This window comes from Anabrus simplex, chromosome 3 (assembly GCF_040414725.1).
Source record: "Anabrus simplex isolate iqAnaSimp1 chromosome 3, ASM4041472v1, whole genome shotgun sequence".
Classification (NCBI taxonomy): domain Eukaryota; kingdom Metazoa; phylum Arthropoda; class Insecta; order Orthoptera; family Tettigoniidae; genus Anabrus; species Anabrus simplex.
The window spans coordinates 515,664,524-515,687,685 of NC_090267.1; the positions used below are offsets into that span (position 1 = coordinate 515,664,524).

Consider the following 23,162-nt stretch of genomic DNA (forward strand, 5'->3'; position numbering starts at 1 on the left):
GCAAGCGTGCGCACACACAACGCCGGGATCAGAAAACAAAACATACGATGGCATACAGCACCATCCCCTCCCTGCGCGCGGCAACGAGCGTGGAGATAGCCCATATGAAAAACACCTCGCGCGCCGGAGTAAAACGTGTCTGATCACTCTATAAAATTCCCTCTAAAATCAGCGTATTTAATCAGAAAAATCAAGAGTATTCAAAAGAGTAAGATGGCTGTTCGTGTGGAACTCGTGATACGCGTACATACATACAGACAGACAGAAATAAATCACGAAAAAGTAAAACGTGGATTTCCTTGTTATTGTGGACATGACCGATACCGAAATACCGTTCTTTTAAAATTCTGAGCAATGTACAGACAAAACTCTTATTTTATGTATATACTTAACCGCAATCTTCTCAATACGAGCAGGTCTACTTTCCTACCACTGTTTTCTCCTGTTTGTACCAGCAGTCATTCTCTCTACCTGCATGATTTTTTTTGCTAGTGGCTTTACGTGGTACCAACACAGATAGGTCTTACGGCGACGATGGGATAGGAAAGGCCCAGGAGTTGGAAGGAAGCGGCCGTGGCCGTAAGGTACAGCCCCAGCATTTGCTTGGTGTGAAAATGGGAAACCACGGAAAACCATCTACAGGGCTGCCGACAGTGGGATTCGAACCCACTATCTGCCGGATCCAAACTCACAGCCGCGCGCTCCTAACCGCACGGCCAACTCGCCCGATACCTCCATGTCTACTTATCTATTTTTTTCTGACTTATAAGATAGGCTATACTGAGTTCACCCATCATCACTCCCGTCCAACAAAGTCGGCTCTGTAAACAGACCGATCGAGAAAGAGGCTACGCGGTTTGCATCCGGGAGATAATGAGTTCGAACCCCACTGTCGGCAACCCTGAAGACGGTTTTCCGCGGTTTCCCATTTTCATGCCTTAATTAAGGCCACCGTTACTTCCATTCGAATCTTAGCCTTTTCCAATCCCATCGTCACCGCAAAACCTGTTTGTGTCAGTGTAAAATAAAACAAAAACCAGACCGATGGGAAGATAGTTCCATCCGAGAATTCACTATCAGTTCTCTATCATTACCACAGAATACCGTTGATCGCAACTGTGAGCTCAACGGTGCGTTAGCATAGCAGCACCTGGATTAATTTTCACTTAGTGTATTACTATCCTAACTCCGCCATTGCCGGTCCCAAGCCCGGATGAGAAAGGAGGAGGGAGAAGTCCTCAACGGCTTCTAAGGCGGAAGAGCAGTGGTCCGGTACGGCGGAGGTGGCGGAAAGGGAAACCCGTAGATGAGGTAAAACGGTCAGAACCCACTGGCTTGTGGGGAGAAGATGGTTCTTCAGAATGCTAAGGGACCCACCCTGACATCAATGGGCAGCTATCCAAGCAAACTGTGAGGGGCTACCCCCTCCCCCCGGAAGGTTGTGCGTAGTGTTAGGTACTCTACTTCTGAAAAAATAATTTGCTACGAAAATTGCACCAAAGAAAAAAAAAACCTGGATTGGAAGACTGTGGTGGAGCAGGCCAAGGTCCTTCACGGGCTGTAGCGCCAAGGAGTAAGGTATGCTACTATTTTGGGAGAATATACATCCTAAATACTGTTCTCTACCTGGCAGTCAATCTTCTTAGGTTTCTTCCTTACTGAGTCCTGGAGATGCTAATTTCTATGTCATAAGGTGTTCAATACACAGCTTTTCAGGCTCCAAGCTTTCAGCACAGTCTGCCATTAATAGCAAATCGTCGGCATAAACTAAACTGCTTACCACATTTCCACTCAACTGAAAACCTCCGTGCCATATTATATTTTTCAGTAAAGATAAACCCCTGTAAACTACTTTGAACTAAAAACTGTTATTTTCAGTGGGCAGAACTGTCCACATGAATGCCTTCTGAGAATGTTTAAAAAAAACATGTATCAGAGCTATTCAATTTCATGGTGTTGGTGCACAGTGTATTTAAGCAGGTCGAGAATTCCTGGTCCACACGTAGGCTATGCCCTGCGTAACGAGTAAACCAGCATTGGTTGGGGATGACGTACGTGAAATTTGGCTGACTGAAATGGAAGTTCCCAACTTCAGTACTCTGAACTCCTCACGCACTGCAAATCGCACCATACACTATTTTCACTCGAATCTTTTCGTTCGTTTCCGTTTTTTTTTTGTTACTGAAAAAGCTGACTGGAAATTGTAACTGGATTTTTTGAACTACTTTATATAGAATTAAACCATGGCTGTGGAAAGTACAAGGAAGAAAGCACGACGTACATGAACAGGGAGAAGACTGACGTTGACAGAATGGCAAGAGCGTTCATCATTCGCCTGAGAACAAGTTGCTGTGGTACTTTCACTAGTTCTCGTTTTTAGGTGATAAGGAAACACCACGGTAGACGATATTATAACCTTTAGAAGGATTCTTCCAATTTACTGAAACCTTGTTTACGATCTCAGTTATCCAAATATGCGAATTAGTTGAATCAGACAACCTGCAACGACGATTGCAAAACGATTCCACAAATCTCTCGAACTTGTCAACATATTGAAAATTAAAACCTACAGCCTGTTTCCAGTCATTCGACCGGGTCAGAAATGGAATGAACGAAGCCCCCGTCTAGCGGCGAGGATATGAATTGTCCCGGCTGCCGAAGCCTGTCGTACTCTGGAGCAATGATTAATGACTGACAGATGAAATGAAACAATATAGGAGAGTGTAGCTGGAATGAAAGATGACAGGGAAAACCGGAGTACCCGGACAAAAACCTGTCCCACCTCCATTTTGTCCAACACAAATCTCACCTGGAGTGACCTGGATTCGAACCACGGAACCCAGCGTTGAGTGGCCGGCGCGCTGCCGCCTGAGCCACGGAGGTTCCAAGATCAAAATATTGTTGAAACCAAATGCTTTAAAAACGTAATTACAATATTAAGACAGTTTACGTAATTAATTATTATTATTATTTAAAGAACACATGTTTTAATCTTGTTTTAAATTCCTGTTACTTGTTTGGGAGGACGACTGTAATCGGTCTTCTCGTAACGATAGATTAGGCAATGAATCTGGAAGGATTGTGCCCACTGTCTATCACATCTATTCTGGAATTTACCAGACGGTAAAATGGGAAACCACGGGGGAATAATTTTCGCGACGATCTGCATGGTGTTCGAACCAACTGTTTCTTCGAATCCAGTGATAGACCCAGAACTATAGCGGTAGGTATCGCATTTTAATAAATATTAATACACTCTCTTAAGCTTATTCTTGCTTTTCTTAGGGCAAAGATAGGGTGGATGCGTGTAGACGCACATTTTTGCTCTGTTTAACGGGGCAGTCTCCTTGTCAGCCGAGACGGATAAGGTATGACGGATCGTGTAGATCCTGCTTTACGCTACACCCCACTGACGAAGGCTACAGCCGTATTTTTTTTTTTTTGTAATTTCAGGAGTTTCTTTTGTGTACTCTACTCACGCATGCTTACAAGTAAAGTCGCTGCTCTCCGTCTGTTTCCTATGCTTATAATTATATTTCTTACCTGAGCATTAGGAAAAAAAAATGGAAGTGAACTAATGTTGACATTTAGAGAACATTATTATTTCGACTGATGCTTTCATGGCCCGTATTAATAGGTATGAAAATATTTTGGGTGTTAGCCGAATCAAATAAATAAACTGTTTCTTTACGTTTCGCGAAGACTTTGCCCCGGTCATCAGAAGATAAACCCGTTCTGCCCATCCACCACTAAGACTGTTCTACATTTATCATGCCTTGGTGTTAACTTTTAAGATGGGTACTTAAATAAACATCAAATACTACAGTAGTTACTAAATGTAATAAGTATTATGTCAGTGAGAAAGATGGCTGCGCATCCTATCCTATAACCTAGTAAACCGTTTGTTGAGGATGGCTGAAATAATCTTAGCCGATTAGAAAGATTAGGATCAGTATGCCTAGTGCTATACTTTCTTTTCAACAATATCTATGGTGAAATATTCTGACTTTATAGAGGACGATTAAAAAAACAAATGCAAGACATCATACACCATGCAACCATTCTTCTCTCAATCCTGCTGTTCTTTTCACTTCCTTGTAGTCTTTACATCTCATCAAGTTTCTCACACCCTCTAAATATGTCTTCCTTGGTCTTCCTCTTCCTTTCTTTCCTAGTATTTTTCCTTCAAAGACGTTCACTAGGACGTCATCATGTCTCACGATATGACCCATAAGTTTTATCATCCTACTTTCCATATCCTTTATCAGTCTCCGTTGTTCATTTATTTCCTTTAGAACATCTCGATTAGTCTTATTTTTCAGCCCAGCATGTCCTCGTCATTTTCCTCCAAATCCACATTTCAGTTGCTTCCAATGATTCTATTTCCTTTTTGTTTCGATACTCCAGCTCTCACAACCGTGACAAACGATTTTACAAAAGTCTTTCTTGTTTTTAAACTTATATGGGTATTTGTTAAAAGACTTCTTTTATTTTGAAAGGCCAAGAGCTATTCTTCTTTAGATTTCCTCGGTGCATCTACTGTCTTCAGAGATAATACTTCCTTAGTAACGAAAAAATTGCACTTGCTCTATTTTGCAATTTCCTATTCTTATGTTTGTAGTAACTTTCCTGCAGTCTTGACAGCTGATAACGGAGCTATTGAGGATCCAACTAGCCTTCAGGCATGCAAGCATTTAAATAATAGGGACTAAGATGGCAGAAATGCACGATACGCTACTTTAAAAACGTATTGGTCACAGTAATCTGATTGAACACCAAACGTTATCTTATTAAATTCTTCTTATTCTTCTTCATTTTGAAGTCTTCTTGATTTCTACAGGAATAGAATGAGGCCAATTTACGATGTTTTCGGCGATTGAAGGGTCGTAGATGAAATCCGTCTGGTTTACTCGTGAGCTATGGCTGTTTATGACATTCTGGAAACGCGCTCTGGAGATCGTAATTGCTTCCAGATGCGTCACCTCTTAATCTTCAGGCCTTCAGACCGAGCAGCGGTCGTTTGGTAGGGCTACAGCGCCATGGAGTTTCAAAAAATATTAATCAACCCTTCAATTAGGCCCTACTATACTTACTGAAGAGGAACCTCATTTCTTAAAAAAAAAAATAACTAGTGTTACTCTTGTGTATGTTGGGTATTCAGCCCGAAGGCTGGTTTGATCCTCTACAGCTAGGCCAACAGCTGTCATAGATAGCCTACGTGTCACTGAAGAGGCATACTAGGGAAATGAGGAGTGAGGTAGTTTCCCGTTGCTTTCCTCACTCAGCCAGACGTCTGTCAAGCCCACCGAAATGCTTGCACCAACCGACCGCGTGAGCAATATTTTCACACCATTCATAGCAGGGACTGGCTGCATAAGGAATGGTATTACTAGCATCGCTCATACATACCTCGGTCACTTTCATATTGTCAAAGCCAAACATGTGACTGAGACAGGTCAATGAAAGTAACAGATTTATTCTAGCCCATACCCGAAGACATAGTGCACTGTAAACATTACACCTTGCCAGCAAAGGCATTGTGTCACACTTAAGAGTATCATAACAAATGGTCAAACGTTTAGACTGATTATTTTAAGGCTCAATCAAAGGGTGCGAAAACATCGAGATCAGAAGGCCTCATAGTTGAAGATGATAAAGAGTACGTTCTCTAAGCCCAGACCATTTCTGGCGAGGAACGGCGTTTACAGGATGAACTATGTCACATATTATGGACAATAACACATTTGTTACTTTCATCGACCTCTCTCAGGCTCATCCTTCGCTTCGACAAAAAAGTGACATGTATGAGCGACGTTATGTAGCAATGTAATTATTTATGCAGCCAGTCTCTGTTATACCTGATCTGTCACTCACAGGTCGGTTGATGTGTGCATTTCAGTGGTGGTGACTATTGCTTTAAGAAGCACAACCGGGCAACCATCCTCTATTAATACTAATTAGAGGGAAAAAATTGGAAGGGATCCGACACTTCGAAAAATGAAGGTACCGGTCAAAGACAGACATGGGCTACGAACGGCGTGAAAATTAAAGACGGGGTTGGCAAAGAACAAGCGTTGACCAAAGGAGGTCAGATGGCATAGATGAAAGTGAGGAGCCTAGCACAAGCAAGTGGAAGCAATGTCAGTAATCAGTTCAGGGCCCCGTGGTCGCTTACCCACGCTCCAAAGTTAAGTGCCTGTGAGGCCCTTTTTAGTCGCCTCTTATGACAGACAGGCGATACCGTAGGTGTTATTCTACCGCCCCTACCCACAGGGGGCACATTTCAGTGGTTCGTCGTCAAAATGATATGTAATAGCATATTCTGACCCGGCGAGAAAAGCAATTGGGAAACTAAGTCACTCATTTTCCTTGTATGCCCGTTCAGTGATGCCTAGGCCATCTATGACAGCTGATGACGGAGCTATTGAGGATCCAACTAGCCTTCGGGCATGCAAGCACATTTAAATAATAGGGAATAAATACAGGATGCGCGGCTCCTTGGCTGAATGGTCACAGGGTCGGTTCAGAGGGTCCTGGATTCAATTCCCGTCCGGGCAGGTAATTTCTACCCCATCCTTCTGGCTTGGGGTATGAGTGATTGTGTTCGTTTCCTATTCAAATATAAGCAATACACCGTACTATCAACTACCACAGAAATAAGACATGGTGAATACATCACTCCACATGGGCTTGGCGTCAGGAAGGGCATCCGGCAATAAAACTCAGCCAAACCCACATAAGTGCCGACCACAGTAAATTCGGGAAATATTTTTAAGGTCTTACAAATCTACCGCCTGAAGTTAAGGAAACAAGAATAAAGTAAGACATATGAAGAAGTGAGAACAATACCGGACTTTGCCTGCACAAGTTTCATACGCCGTAACTTAAATTACCGACGGCTTGGGGTCCTTGTAATCCGGCGTCAACGAGGAAATAACATACTCAAATGCATTACTTTGACAGACAAGAACTATCGTGCAGTGCCCCCATCTGTTTCCGGTATAAAAGAAAAGTCTTGTCCAGATTCTAGCCTTTCTGGGTAGAATTAGAAATTACACAATAAACTAACCGCCGCCCAAGGGTAAATGCTGTCTCAGTTTTTCTGTGGCAGCTGAAGCCGCCGGTAAAACTCTGCCGTGTTTTGCGCTTTTGGTGAACATTTTGTGACATCTTACGCCGCCTTTTGTACGTACCTTTTTTCTCTCCCAGAAAGGGCCGCAAGCCCTTAATGACGCCAATCCTATGTGAAGGGATGTATTCAATACTGCGTGTTTTTGTGCTGACTGGCATTGTATGAAAAAGATGATGTGTATCAGTATCTGTTACTTTCACCATGGTTAATGGTTTCTACTTAGCTTGACTCAATGACAAAACATTCATTTTTAAAAATTTCTGTGCTATTACACTGGAAGAAATAACGGAAATGTTAGTTTCTCCGATTAGGTTCTACTCCCACTGAGCAGCACAGTGGCGAACAGCGGTCGGTCGTCACTGGGATCAACAAGCTACTTCCGGCAAAGCCGCACGTGGCTTGGGATATCACCAGTATTAGTTTACTCTAGCGTACCCAATAAATTGAATCTTGCATAAGAAGGGTGATCAACAGTATACCGTTTATCTAATGTGATATCAAATAATCATATTTCCATAATCAATTGTAGGTAATCGTTAATTGGGTAGCGTAGACACACGCATACGACACATAGGCATTTATTTAGGAAGGAAAGCAATAGCGGGAGGACGGACGGGGGCTATCTGGATGAAATTTGTAGAAATGCAATTCTAACAGTTCAACGTAGGTAATGCAGCCCTTCTTTCCCACACGCCTGTCCACAAAACTGGAGATGATAAAAGCTTGATTGTGTCCTGCGTGAGCAACCACCGGACCTCCAGTGTTACGTGCAACCAGAAGCACAGGGATGAGACGTTTTATTCCAAAAAATTATACATTAATTGGTCGGGACTCAAACCGCGGCCTCCTTGTTCCAGGAGTCAGTGGTTATACAACACGGATATCACGCCATCTCAGCCCTCTTCCGCGTAATCTTATTTCCAGAATATTAATAATACATCTCCCATGTGTAGTTTTTCTTTTTACAGATAGATCATGGTACTTAGCTTCAGACGTTAATCCCATTCATATTAAAAAACATTTACAGGGTCCAAACGACTGCAATTTACTGGTCACGATAGACACAACTAGTACCGTAGCTATTACTTACGGCCGATATATAATAGCAAATGAGCGAAGGTATTATCAAAGAGAAGCAAACTTTCTTCTTGACTACGCGGTATGTTCACTGGTAGCAAATCTGTCTTGTTTCGTCAAATACAATACTTTGTAGTGAAAAAATGAAAATGAAAACCTACAACCTATTTTCCAGTCACTGACCGGGTCAGGGATGGAATGAATGAAGCAGATATAGGCTATTAGTACGATGGGGTCGCCACTCCCAAAGTGATTTATTAATGACTGATAGATGCTATGAAATGAGAATGGAGAGTGTTGCTGGAATGAAAGATGACGGAAAATCGGAGTACCCGGAGAAAAACCTGTCCCGCCTCCGCTTTGTCCAGCACAAAGCTCACATGGAGTGACCGGGATTTGAACCACGGTATCCAGCGGTGAAAGGCCGACGCGCTGCCGTCTGAGCCACGGAGGCTCCACTTTGTAGTGAAATTAGAGGCAATTAAACGGCAGGAATGATACGCAACGTGGGATGCGATCGCTTCCTTCCAAATCCTACTGCCAAATTATTCCTAACTACAGTTCAGATATTACAATACCAGTAACATAGATTATCATAGGCTACTGACCGAGATGAGATACCCCAAGCTCCTCGACGTTATATACTGTATAAAAGCAACACGAAGTTGTACTGCGGGGGGAGGGGGAACCCTGGAAGGGAATGATACTCTATGAACAGCTGTCCAAGAACCGAAACATTACATGCCACCGGTAGAGCAACATCAGAGGTTTCCATTGGTAAGGACTCTTACCTAGGCGGCAATGTTAGTTACTGGGAATGCAAAATAAAATCTTGTTATGCTCCATTGTTGAAATGAAATGGGATATGGTTTTTAGTGCCGGGAGTGTCCGAGGACATGTTCGGCTCGCCAGGTGCAGGTCTTTTGAAGTGACGGCCGTAGGCAACCTGCGCGTCGTGATGAGGATGGAATGATGATGTAGACAACACATACACCCAGCCTCCGTGCCAGCGAAACCATTGATGGTTAAAATTCCCGACCCTGCCGGGAATCGAACCCGGGACCTCTGTGACCAAAGGCCAGCACGCTAACCATTTAGCCATGGATGCTCCATTGTTGAGATGCTTATATCAAGCACAAAACCATCAAAAGCTTCACACAAATATTTTATATCACTAATCGAATCATACACGGAAAGAACGAGAATTTGGAAATTTTCCGATCAGGTCTCGGCGTCTTTTACAGGATAAGACGTGAGATGGATTAAGGTGAAAATTATTATATAGGGACAGAAATGAACAAACACAATAAAGAAAGGAAAATTCACCAGTCAGCAGCCGATGAATTCGACGTTAGGCCACTTCAAATCCAAAAATACTAAAAAATTAAAAACCCACCTGCATTAGACCACAATGGATACATTGAAACTAATACGGGCATATTTTCCCGACATTATGCCTGTGAAAAGCGGTTGGAGACATAGCAAAAACTTTATGATGAACCTCACCGATTAAACCGCATTAATATTAAATAGGTATAACAAAATCAGTCACATGGCGTTTTGTTTTGGCAATAAATACACGAAGTAACTTAAGAATCCTCCAAAATAAAACAATTCAACAAGCCTGAAGCAAATAAGATGTTGGCTACTGCAACCCCCTGAGGTAGTATTAATAAAAAAAAAACCCTACAACCTGTTTTCCAGTCAGTGACCGGGTCAGGGATGGAATGAATAAAGTCTCTATCTTGCAGGAATTGTGCCGGCTGACGAAGCCTGTCGCACTCCTCTGGGGCAATGATTGACTGACAGATAAAATAAAATAATAGTGGAGAGTGTTGCTGGAATGAAAGATGACAGGGTAAACCAGAGTACCCGGAGAAAAACCTGTCCCGCCTCTGCTTTGTCCAGCACAAATCTCACATGGAATAACCGGGATTTGAATCACGGAACCCAGCGGTGAGAGGCCGACGCGCTGCCGCCTGAGCCACGGAGGCTACACTATTCTAGGCTAGAAACGTACAATATATTTCAAAACTGGAATTTCCTCCTAAATGAAGCATTTTTAGGAACGTATACTGTACAGGTGAGGTAAACTAACTACAGTAGATCTGTAAATTGACTTCCAGACCGGAAAGAGAGATTTATGAATGTCAACTACAGTATTCAATGGTAAAATAATATAAAAACCAGGTATTATTCTTCCCCATAACAGCATTTATCTCATGTAAAATCGAAACCTAACCTCAAATATCTATACACTTCCAAACGCTATTTTCAAACATTTCTGAAGCACGATGGCAAGTAGGATAGTTTTAAAAATAGCATGCAGGATAATTTAATATTTACAAAAATCATAAATACGATGCATGCACTGCGATGATTCAGCTACAGACATTTAAATAAACAAAATGGATCGGACTGAAAGAGTTGCCACAACGGTGCCATCCGAAAAATCAATGGTTAGCTGAATAAACTATAGGCATACAACCAGCATAGATAGTGCAAAATACGTAGAATAAACTAATATTTCAAGTTAGGACCATTGAAAAATGGCGGTCAGGGTCTTGCCAAGGGGGAATCAATAAAGCTCCAAATCGGGTGCATGGGCAGCTCATGAGATGTGAATGGCTGATAGTAATTATTGTGTTGCTCACCTGAGGGAGGTTGGCCGAAATCTGTCGCTGCAAGGAATCTCGCTCCTTCTCGACATCCGATAGTTTTGCTTCAGTTTCTCCGAGTCTCTCTTGAGTCTCTCGCAAACTGTCCATAAGTTTGTCGCGCTCATCCAGCATAGAAACCATGAGCTGTTCGAAGTTCGCATCTTCACCAGAGAATTGCGAGCTTCTTTGGCTTATACTATCCTCTGATATGGTGGGCATCACATCACACATCATATTCCACATCTTGGCTTATTTTAGGAAGCACCGACACGGAGAGATTAAATACTATTTCCGTAAAGAAACTAGCGGTGTCCCAAGCTGTGATTCTCCCGAAATGAATCACTAAATATTATACGGTTACATGCAACTACTATTATTATCTTAAGCTTACACACGGATTCATTGAAGCCTTTTTACAAATGCAAATGGATACATTGAAACTAATACGGGCATATTTTCCCGACATTATGCCTGAAACACCGATATGACACACCTACAAAATCCTACCACCCAAGTCCTAAAACTACACTTCTCAATCCAGGCGGCCATCTTGGACCATGACGTCAGAATGTACGGCTGAGACCAAGAGATCGGAAAAAGAAAGAGAGTTGAGGAGAACTGTCAAATGGGTATGGACGCGTTTTAAGAAACAACAGAACGATTACAAATTTTTATTGGAAATTTTGAAAATATTCTTGAATTCTAATGTTCTCTTGAGTCCGTCATGAGCTTCCTATAACATAACATAATCTTCCAGAGAGTCAGGAAGAATTATTCAGCATTACTTCCCTCGTGATTTCCGATAATTCCCTTCAAGATATAAACAAAAATCATAGACATTTCATTCATAATACTCCAAAATTATTTCAAATTCGAAAGAATTTAAATGATCATGTTCCTAATTTCACTCTTCTTTGGATAATCATATGACTGAACAGTCCAATATGGCTGACGATAGTGGGGGTTGTGTTTTTTATAATTCTCAAATTTCATTCCATTTTTTTGAACTTTTAACATCATGTATTCTTATACTTTTGTAGTGATAAACAGCTTTAGTGGCAGAAGATGTCGGGGACGAGTAAAAAAACAGGGAGAAGGTTGAGTTCTCAGAAGAATTCAAGTGGAAACCTTGGAGGTTAGCGTTGAAACAGTGTTTATTAGATTTCGCTTCTCTTCTCTTCTCTGTAGTGTCAATGAAGGGACTGAGTATCATGATAAATGTAAATAATATGTCAACCTGTAAAGACTGACATCAGTCCTTGTTAAACTCTTATGTTCAAGAAACCTGCTTGACCTTGACTAGCCTAATGAGCAGTTGTAGCCATGATTTCGCGAATTATCATCGTTTGCCTTTGTCACATAATACTAGAAAACTTACTGATTTAAACTCCACCAAGTCAGCAACTGAAAATTATTAATAGTTGCAACTTAGATTGTTTTATTGATAATATCTAAACTAGCCTATCTTCGTACTCGAACCTGCAAATGTTCAAGGGAATGGAAACTAATTTTATGTTTTGAAACTTGATTTATCTTCGCTAAATGTATCTTATTAACGGTGATACCAGAGTGATTTGTTCAGGATTATTAGGAGATGTCCAAGGAGTTGTGTGAGAAAACCAACAAATTCTTAATAAACCTACATTTCTGTTCACAGGAATAAAATAGACAAATAGCCACAATCTCATTCCTAGTGACCTGCAGTTTTACATGAAGCCACTGTACCTATAGTTTAATGTAACTGTTGATATAGTCATAGCCACGGAACCTCCAGTTTTACACAACTGTTGATATTGTGATCATAGCCCTGGGAGCTAGAGTTCAGATGTGGACAAAGAATGGTGCTTTGATACCACAAGCTGACCAGTTCGATCTCCTCTATTATCTGCGCACTTTTTAGTGATAGATTTTTGTACTCGTTGGAGAAGTAAGAAGGGTTCCGTTAATACTGCCAACTGAATGGAAATGAAATCTGAATTGAATCGATAATATGATCGATCGATATGAATTTTATAAACCTTTATTATTTTAAGCAAACAACTGTGTCACACACACAATATATAATACTATATAACATTTCCCATTGCGAAACGTGTTCCTAGCATGAATTCTATAGTTTGGCTTTGCTGTGTAAACAACAACAGTACGAGTACTTAAAGTGTACGCCAGATGTCGCACAGCGATGATAAGCGATTCTTAGTTTGTGTTTCAAAGGTTGCCAATACGAATCTCGAAGATAACCGAAGTCGACCACTTCAGCACTAGGGTGTAAATCTATCACTAAAAAGTGCGCAGATAATACATTGTGTGTCTGGTGTTGTTTAGTAGTGTCCCAACGTGATGGTGGCGGGGTGAGAGATTTACAAAGGGAGCACAGACTTCAAATGAGCATTATCTATCGTAACAGCCAGCATTAAGGAGATCATTATATATTGTCAGCTTGCCAGGAGTAACAGATTTTAAAAGCATTCTCAGGGAACACATGCCAAAATAGCAGGTAGTAGATATAGCATTGGGCTCATTTATAGCACTGCTTATTTATTCATTTTATTTTCTGTGTCCAGATACACTGCTAAATAATGTTTTTTTTAGTATTTGGCTACAAGGACAGCTTTATCATTGGCCTGCAAAATATCTTCCTTTGTGCACGGTGTTGGTAAATGCTGACAAACCAGAAGGTGTTCTTCATCCAGTAGTAGTCCATAATCACAGGTCATGTCTCCTTGTTCATTAACTTGCACTTTGAAACACCTGTCCGCAGTCGATTGAGGGTCTTCAATATGGGATACGGAAGGCGAAAACCTGCAGAAGGTTCTTCCTTAAAACCAAGGGATGGATTACGTACTTGCTGTTGCCACAGTTTACGCCTTTGTTTAGTGGCGTATCAACAAATGGTATGGTTGTTCTTAAAAAAAAAAACCTCTTCATTGACCCGAGTCCAATGGGCTGCATTTGATGGCCACAAAGGGCCTGACGTGGATTGGTTGATTGCTTCTGATGTTCATCTTCCTCTGCTACATGCCTTTTTATGTGAGGAGGGGCTGCTCCTGCGATAGGATATATATTTTCTGTTGGAGTTGGTCTCGGACACCCTGTAATCTTGCAACCAGTCTCGTTCACAGTAATATCTACTTGCTTAGCATGGGGCAGAAGGTGTTTTTATCAGTCAAGGTCATACCTCAATATTGGTGCAAAATAAGATGAGTACAGGGTTTTCTTGCAAATCACTGGTACATTTCCTTCCATATAATGTCTCTAGCTCACTGGTAGAAACTTGTTGCTTGCTCAATTCTTATCCTATTTTCCATTGTCTTATAACATGCTGCCATGGTATCACTACTTGTAGAGGCTCATTTCTTATCGTTATCCATCCCGGGCTTGTTCTGTGTCTTCTTGTCATGGTAGTCTTGCTTTTTGTAACACTAATCTTTATTCCAAAATTTTCTATATCCTGATGCCAAAAGTTTACTTGCATTTGCACTTGCTCTTCATTTTCTTCCCAAATTATAATGTTGTCGTTTTTAGCTGTTATGTGGTTATTCTTAAGATTTTATCTGTGATGATAATGAAGAGCAAGGAATATAACACACATCCTTGACTCAATTTTGAACCATTCCGTTTATATGTTCCTACACAGGTTGCACGGTCTTGATACAGTGCTTTTATCATTGTGTTGTTTCATCCCCAATTTCAGTTTGAAAATCCCTGCAAGATTTTCCATACAAAGTATCTTAGATGATACTTATCTCTCATCTGATCACATTAAAAGAAATCTATAAACTTGATTTGTAAATTTATTTGGTTTTATGCTCAATAGAATGGTTGAATCATTGATGATTGACAGATTGATGGAGCTTCCTTTGGCTTGGTTTTTAAGACTCTATGCATGCGGAGGCACTAGCCCTATGCTGCTTACTACCTTCACAAGGATTTGTGGTTTCTCGCACTGCAAAGTCACATTCCAACCAACGGATCTTTCCACCTGTGTGCTAAGGACGCAGATGATGAGGAGGAAATTCTCCTGCATCGTTTTTGGTGAGGAAGACAGTGATGCCTTAAGGAATACACACAAGTAATTTTAATAAAAGAAATCCACCTTTTCAATACATAACTGTTGCACATAAGTTATACTACAACATTTTTATTATTGTGAAGGTACCGGTTTCGACATGTTTTCAATATCATCATCAGCCTTTCGTAAAACCAAGCAAGAGAATACATTCACCGAAATAGCAACAATGTACACACACTAGGACACACATTTAAAATAGTTTATATAAAATATATGAGGATTGCTACTTGTTGGCGGTGTATCATCCAACTTTCTTTCTCAAACAGCAAAGTCAGCCTGGTAAAACAGAGCAATTTAAGAATAATTTGTTCTATGAATTTACTATGATAGCTTTATAATGGTGATTTGATTCTCTTTATATCTGCCATCCTGGATGATGTTACATTAAAGTACTTGCTCAAAATGGGTTAGGATATAGTACCATATCTGAAATACTTATATGATTACCATTTGCATGAAGGAACTATACAAAATGAGTGGAGAGCTGCTATAGTAACCCCTCAGTATAAATGAAAGGGTGATAAACATAAAGCCGAAAATAACAGGCCAGTCAGTTTTACATGTGTTAAATGTAAGCTTTGGGAAAGCATTGTTTCTGATTATATCAGACATGTTTGCAAAATTAATAACTTTTTTGATAGAAGGCAGTTTAGATTTAGGAAAGGTTATTCCACAGAAGTTCAACTTGTAGGATTCTAGAGAAATATAGCAGATTTCGTAGATTCAGGAGGTCAAATGGACTGTATCAAAATTGACTTATCTAAAGCATTTGATTGGGTAGATCATGGGAAACTACTGGCATAAATGAGTGCAACTGGACTAGCCAAAGGAGTGATCAAATGGGTGGCTCTATTTCTAGAAAATAGAACTCAGAGAATTAGAGTAGGTGAAGTATTTCGCATTTTCTGATTCCTCAAGGAGGTATTTTTCAAGCTTTATGTTTTCTTATATATATAAATTATATGGGTAAAGAACTGGAGTCAGGGATAAGGCTTTTTGCAGATGATGTTATAGGCCTACTGTATAGAGTAATAAATAAGTTACAAGATTGTGAACATTTGCAAAAAGACTTTGAAAATGTTGCGAGATGGACGGCAGGCAATGGTATGATGATAAATCGGTTTAAAAGTCAGCTTGTGAGTTTCACTAATAGGAAAAGTCCTCTCAGTTTTAATTACTGCATTGATGGGGAGAAAGTTCCTTATGGAGATCACTGTAATTGGGGTAATCACATAAATACCGAGCTCGATAGCTATAGTCGCTTGAGTGCGGCCAGTATCCAGTATTCGGGAGATAGTAGGTTCGAACCCCACTATCGGCAGCCCTGAAAATGGTTTTCCATGGTTTCCCATTTTCATACCAGCAAATGCAGGGGCTGTACCTTAATTAAGGTTACGGCCACTTCCTGCCCACTCCTAGCCCCTTCCTGTCCCATCGTTGCCATAAGAACTATCTGAGTTGGTGCGACGTAAAGCAACTTGTAAAAATCACATAAACGGGAATGTAAATAAAGGTTACAGATTTCTTCACATGGTTGTAAAGGTATTTGGGGGTTGTAAAGGAGAGGGCATCTGTGGTAAGACCCCATTTAGAGTATGGTTCCAGTGTATGGGACCGTCACGAAGATTACTTGATTCGAGAATTGGAAAAAATGCAAAGAAAAGCAACTCGATTTTTTCTGAGTGATTTCCAACAAAGGAGTAATGTTTTGAAAAGATTGCAAAGTTTAGTCTGGGAAGACTTGGGGAAAAAGGAGACAAGCTGCGTGACTTAAGTGGTAGGCCTATGTTCCAAGCTGTCAGTAGAGAGAAGGCGTGGAACGACATTGGTAGATGAATAAATATGACTGGTGTTTTTAAAGGTAGGCAAGATTACAACATGAATACCTTTTGTTGGAATTGAAAACATCTGAATACCTTTCAAGAGGACAAATTTGGGCAAATATTTGTTTACAGGAAGAGGAGTTAGCAATTGGAATAATTTACCAAGGGAGATGTTCAATAAATTTCCAAATGTTTTGCAATTATTTAAGGAAAGACTAGGTGAAAAACAGACAGGGAATCTGCCACCTGGGTGACAGCCCTAAATGCAGATCAGTGGTAACTGATTAATTGAATAGTCTTATGTTGTCTTGGTACATAAGTTTAGACACTTTCTGTAAAGTTGGGCTTTGGTATGATAAAGCTTAATGAACACGTTAAAATCTTGGTGTCTTATTCATAGTGAAATGCACCACTGGGGAATGATCTGAGTGCTGTTGGTGGCATAGTCTTCTTATCTTAAATTTGTACTATGCATGTCGAAAGGTGGTTTTCAGTGTACATGTAGGTCCTAGGATGATATGTAGGACCGAGGTTCCTCAGTTTAAGCGGAACGTGAAACCTAGAGAATAGGAATAGGAAAACCGAGCAAGCCTAAAATATTCTTATTAAACACCTTCTAATAGACAGTGAAACCAAATTAAAAAGTACTTTGAAGTCTCAGCGAACCTTTCCCCACAGGATTCTGGATTTCGTTAAATAATATATTAGCGAGAAGCCGATCAGGAGCTGTGGTAAAATCATCTCACTGAGTGATGCTCGATGCAGAATAGAAAACCACTTGCTGAAGCCTCGTTAAAATCTGGTGGGACAAATTTTTCCGAGGCGATGCAGCAAATCTATGCACAATGTACAGCTTTATTCCTGTAGTTTGGATATGTGTGGGGCGGCTATGCAACTTGCACCTCATGTTTATCAAATCAGAAACCAAGCCTGAAAAGTGATGATATCCTTGACCTACTATAACATAATGTGTAGAGATATCCTTTCATGATGGACAACATAACAAAATGGCATTTTAAAGGAACCAGCGTATTCTAATCTCCTTATCCAGCAACTCAAGGATTCCTTTCTCTAACATCTTTTTAATGCGCACTGAACTGCCTCTGTGGATCCGTGGTAGAGTGTCGGCCTCCGGATCCCAAGATAGCGGGTTCAAACCCGGCAGAGGTAGTCGGATTTTTGATGGGCGGAAAAAAGTCCATTCGACACTCCATGTTGTACGATGTCGGCATGTAAAAGATCTCTGATGATACATTTGGTATTTACTCGACAAAATTCATTAAATCTCAGCCATAGACGCCCAAGAGAGATCTGGTTTGAAATGTCTGCACACGGTAGCTGAGGCCATACGATGATTATTATTATTATTATTATTATTATTATTATTATTATTATTATTATTATTATTAACCATAGAAAACAGAGGCGAGAAAAGTATTTTGAAGAATAAATGCATCAGGCTTCCTCTGACCACTGTACAGAGGAAACAATATGTTATAACGGATGCGGAGAGGGCAGCCAGGTCAACCAGACTCAAGACTTTTTGGGAGAAGAAAAGGAAGACATATTTGTTGTAGTCTGATTTAAGTGCTCCAATGTGGGCGTAAACTCTGTAAATAAAAATAAATAAAATTATTAGTATTATTATTATTATTATTATTAATGCGCACTGGATTTTTTAATGCTATACGGCGCACTGGACTTTATTCTTAAATAAACGACATAACTTCGGCTCAGTGGTTCTTCAGTTGGATACCCGCATCTTAAAGGAACCAGCATATTCTAATCTCCTTATCCAGCAACTCAAGGATTCCTATCTATAACATTTTTTTAATGCGCACTGGACTTTTTATGAATCTCTTTCATAGTTATTTTTTAACATAGTGCTGCACAATATCTCATATGGTATGTACTTTTACGAGACCTTATGTGTCTTTACATTGTTTAATTTCTTCGGTATTTGTGTTTTAATTTTGCTTTAGGCTGACGATGACCTAGTACTAGGTCGAAACTAATCCCTAATCATTTATGTAATTTAAACTCTTTACATTTTATATTGTAAAGGTGGACCCAGATAATACATTAATTTAATTCTATTGTAAATACGTCAGCCTCGTGTCGGTAGATTTACTGGCACGTAAAAAGAACTCCTGCGGGACAAAATTCCGGCACCTCAGTGTCTCCGAAAAAGAGTAGTTAGTGGGACATAAAGCAAATAACATTATTATTATTATTATTATTATTATTATTATTATTATTATTATTATTATTATTATATATATAATTCGCTGGGGCCATCAAGGACCACGTTAAGTCTTGTTGCATTTGACACTGAACTTGGCCTTCTTTAGAGCCCAAATTTCCCTCATTCTTTGTGAGTGGGCCTGCTTACGCTCCTCTGTCCAGGGGGCACCGTGTCTTCTCTTCGGTTGCTCGTCTCGGTTTAGCCCGTTTGTCAATATTTTCTTGCGGAAGAGATCTCTGTTAAGGGCGTCTTCAGCTGAGATATATAGCATTTGCAGGTCTTCTTTGGTATTTCTAAACCAGGGAATTGTAGTTTTGGGGTTTGAATCAAAAAAGTGAAAGATTTCTTTAGTTAACTTTCCTCCATCCTTTCTTTTCAGATGACCGTAAAATCGTGCCCGTCTTTTTCTGATTGTGTCGGTAATTTTCTCTATTTTGCTGTAGACTTCCTTGTTGGATCTCTTTTGATGGATTCCATTTCTGTACTTTGATCCCAAGATTCCTCTCACAATTTTGTGTTCTCTTTTCTCCAGTTCTTCAAGGAGTCCTTTGTTGGCATTTAGAGACAGGGTTTTGGCTGCAAATAGAACTACTGGCTTCAGAACTGTTTCATAGTGACGTATCTTGGTGTTTTGGGAAAGGCATTTTTTGTTGTAGATTGTGCGGGATGTTTGGTAGGCTATTTCCAGTTTGCGTACTCGCTCCTGAAGTGCTTCTTTGTCCAGTCCTTTTTTCATGATGATCTCATCCAGGTATTTGAATTTGTCTACTCGGGTGATGTCCCCGTATTTTGTATGGAGTTTTGGTGGAGCCTCTTGGATGTTAGTCATTACTTCTGTTTTCTCAAACGATATCTGCAAACCAGTTTGTTTGGCAATTCCCTTTAAAATTTCAACTTGAGCTCTAGCGGTTTCTATGTCGTTTGAGAGAACAGCAATATCATTGGCAAATGCTAAGCAGTCTGTTGCGATCCCCTTGGATTTGGTTCCTATTCTCAATGAACTGTAGTTGGTTTCCTGTAATCTCACCCGCCAGGTTCTGATGATCTTTTCAAGAACACAGTTGAAGAGTATCGGGGATAGCCCATCACCTTGTCGGACTCCTGTTTTGATGTCAAAGGAATGCGAGAGACATCCGTGGAACTTCACCTTGGATTTTGTATCGGTCAGGGTGGCTCTAATTAATGCCAGCAGTTTCAAATCAACTCCAAATTCATTTAAGATGTTTAGCAGGACTTCCCGGTCAATGGAGTCGTACGCTTTCTTTAATTCCACAAAGACAGACACGTACTGCTTGGACATTAGTGTACAATATCTGATGATCGTTTTGAGATTTTGGATCTGTTCAGCTGTTGAGCGACCTTTTCTGAACCCTCCTTGGTATTCACCTATTTGATGTTTGACTTGTGTTTCCAAACGCTCCAGGATGGCAAGTGATAGAATTTTGTAAGTCACGGGTAGCAAAGATATTCCTCTGTAGTTGTTGATGTTCTTCATGCCGCCTTTTTTGTGTAATGGATGGATCAAAGCTATTTTCCAATCTTCGGGTACGGTCTGCTTGTTCCAAATTTCTTCTATTTGCTTTTGCAAGATATCAAGTGATTCCTCTGGGGCATATTTCCATAGTTCTGCTACTACTGAGTCTTCATCCGGCGCTTTGTTATTTTTGAAACGGGCAATATGGCGCTTGATCTCATCTCTGTTGGGTGGTCTGGATTCTGGGTACCTGAGTAAGGGTTCCTTGGTCTCAATGGCGCTTTGCGGTTTAGAGCAGTTAAGTAAATTCTTGAAGTAATCTGCCAGAATGCTGCAATTTTCTTCATTTGAAGTCGCCAGTGTGCCGTCCTTTCGCTCAAAGCATAGAGATGGTGGTTTATAGCCAGTGAGTTTGCGTTTGAAGGCTCTGTAGTACTCTCTGCTTTCATTCTTCCTAAAGTTTTGTTCTATCTTTTCAATGAGAGATTTTTCGTATTTACGCTTCTCAGTTCTGAACACCCTAGCTGCTTGGGCACGTTGGGTTTTGTAGGTTTCCCAGTCATTTTCTGATTTCGTAGAGTAGTACTGTTTCCACGCATTGAGTCTTTCTTGGAGGACTGATTCGCAGGTACCATTCCACCAAGCATGCTTTTTGCTTCTCTTGATTTCTGCAACGTCTTTGGCGGCCTCAACGAGGAGACTTTTGGTGTTGTTAAAGTTACAGTCATTTGGTCTAGCCTTCTCCTAGAACTCCTCGACCCTTTGCCGAAGTTTATAATTGTCGAAGCGTGTGATCTGTTTGGTTGTCTTCCTTGTGTTTGCGGGAATTGGTTTGAATTTGATAAGAGACATATAATGATCTGAGGCCACATTGATGCCTTTCTTTACCTTGACATTCATAATCTCAGGGCTGTTTCTCCTGGAGATTGCAGCATAATCAATTAGGAACTCTCCGAGAGCTTGGACGGGAGAATGCCAAGTCATTTGCTTTCTGGGTAGATGGCGAAAGTGGGTCGACATGACCTGCAGGTTGTGATTTTCTTGTACTTCTGTTCACGACGTAGTTGGGCATTGAAGTCACCCAAAAGAAGCTTGAGATGGTGTTTGGGGATTTTGTTTAATTTTTCATCCAGTAGGTCCCAGAAATTATCAACTTCGTCTGGATCAGACTTGTTCTTATCTTTTGTAGGAGCATGTGCGTTAACTAGGACGTAGGTTTTGTTTGCGCATTTAATTGTGAGTATAGACAGTCTGTCATTCACAGGTTCGAAATTTGCAACCGATTTAAGGATCTTGGTTCTAACAGCAAACGCGGTTCCGAGCATCACAGCTCCATTGAGGATTCCTCTTTGCGCTTTGCTCTTGAAAAATCGGTAGCCTTCGGATTCAAAAATCTCTTCATCTGAGTACCTTGTTTCCTGTAGGGCCATTATGGATATCTGATTTTCGTGAAGAGCGTTGGTAAGGGTTTTCAGCTTGCCAGTTTGTGTAAGTGAATTTATGTTGAATGTTGCTACAAAGGTTTTAGATTTTGGCCTGAGTTTTTGACTCTTCGGGGTACACCGAGACGCTCCGACTCGTCTCTTGCATGATGTCGAGTCTCCCCCAGAATCCGAACGAGACTCGTGCGCCGTGGTGTTCACGACGAGGGATTTATCTGAAGATTTACCCCCTGGTGTATGTTTCTTGAAATGTTGTGCCATCATGCGTTTTGACTTGACTTTGCTTTGGACGGGTACCCATCCTTTTACAACTAGGGTTGTTAGCCCTAGAGGTTGCCTCAAGATGTCTTCTGGCTTCTGGTCATTTACCAGTCTTCGCCGTAACCCTGGCAAGGGACCAGTTTTTTTTTTTTTTTCACGGTGGTATTTTATTTCCCTACTACCCTCTGACTCTGCTGGCGGCAGAGCCAGCGAGCTTCCCCAATTCCAATGGGACGCGCCCGATGGAGGTAACCGGTAAATCCCCACACGGGTTGTTATTATTATTATTATTATTATTATTATTATTATTATTATTATTATTATTATTATTATTATTGTTCCGAGGTATCTGTGGAACAGCAGAGGTGAAAGAAGGTGCGGGGGTGAACAGGTCCCAAAATACGAAATTAAAGTTAAGATAAAATTTAACAAGGTTATATTTTCTTTTAAAGATTAAGAAATAACAAATAGAACAGGTACTCAGTAGCCGAAACACAATTCGAAAATGTACAATTACAATGATTACAGGATTTGGGCTCCGAGAGCCAGACACACAATTCTTGAGCTATAAGCCCAACCTTACGATATACAGAATTCAACAAAGGGGCAGAAGACCCCAATCATGCCTAGGAGCACTTGCTCCTCTTTACACGGTAAAGCCTCCTCGAGGCATACAACAACTCAATTTCAAGAAAGAGCAACTCGCTCTCAAAATTTAAGCCTATCAAAGGCCACACCAAACTCCACATTGAAGTTGTCCTCCAAGGACATGAAAACAGGGGTAAAAATACCCAACCTACTGAGGCCTATCAAGTAAAGAAACAGAAATATTACATGGCCTCGACAATACCAATTTGAAAGGAGGCGAAGCTGCACTCCTAATACATTTTGTTTAAAACCTACTTGGCACTAGGCCGTTAATGCAAGGGCTAATCCCATACTAAAGAGGTGACTTATATGAGAAGACAATTTACAT

The 23,162-nt window shown here is 40.6% G+C and overlaps 2 protein-coding genes across 2 annotated transcripts in view; one reads left to right on the forward strand and one right to left on the reverse strand.

Annotated features, from left to right (window-relative positions):
- LOC136867493 (liprin-alpha-2) overlaps window positions 1-11,400 on the reverse strand; it is a 70,775-nt gene extending 59,375 nt beyond the window's left edge. The window contains exon 1 of the mRNA XM_067144700.1: window positions 10,864-11,400. Within this exon, the coding sequence (XP_067000801.1) occupies window positions 10,864-11,112 (249 nt within the window). The 5' untranslated portion in view covers window positions 11,113-11,400. The remainder of the gene's footprint in view (window positions 1-10,863) is intronic.
- Window positions 11,401-11,812: 412 nt separating this feature from the next.
- The window catches only part of fsd (fates-shifted), a 119,112-nt gene continuing 107,762 nt past the window's right edge, over window positions 11,813-23,162 (forward strand). The window contains exon 1 of the mRNA XM_067143702.2: window positions 11,813-12,004. Within this exon, the coding sequence (XP_066999803.1) occupies window positions 11,935-12,004 (70 nt within the window). The 5' untranslated portion in view covers window positions 11,813-11,934. The remainder of the gene's footprint in view (window positions 12,005-23,162) is intronic.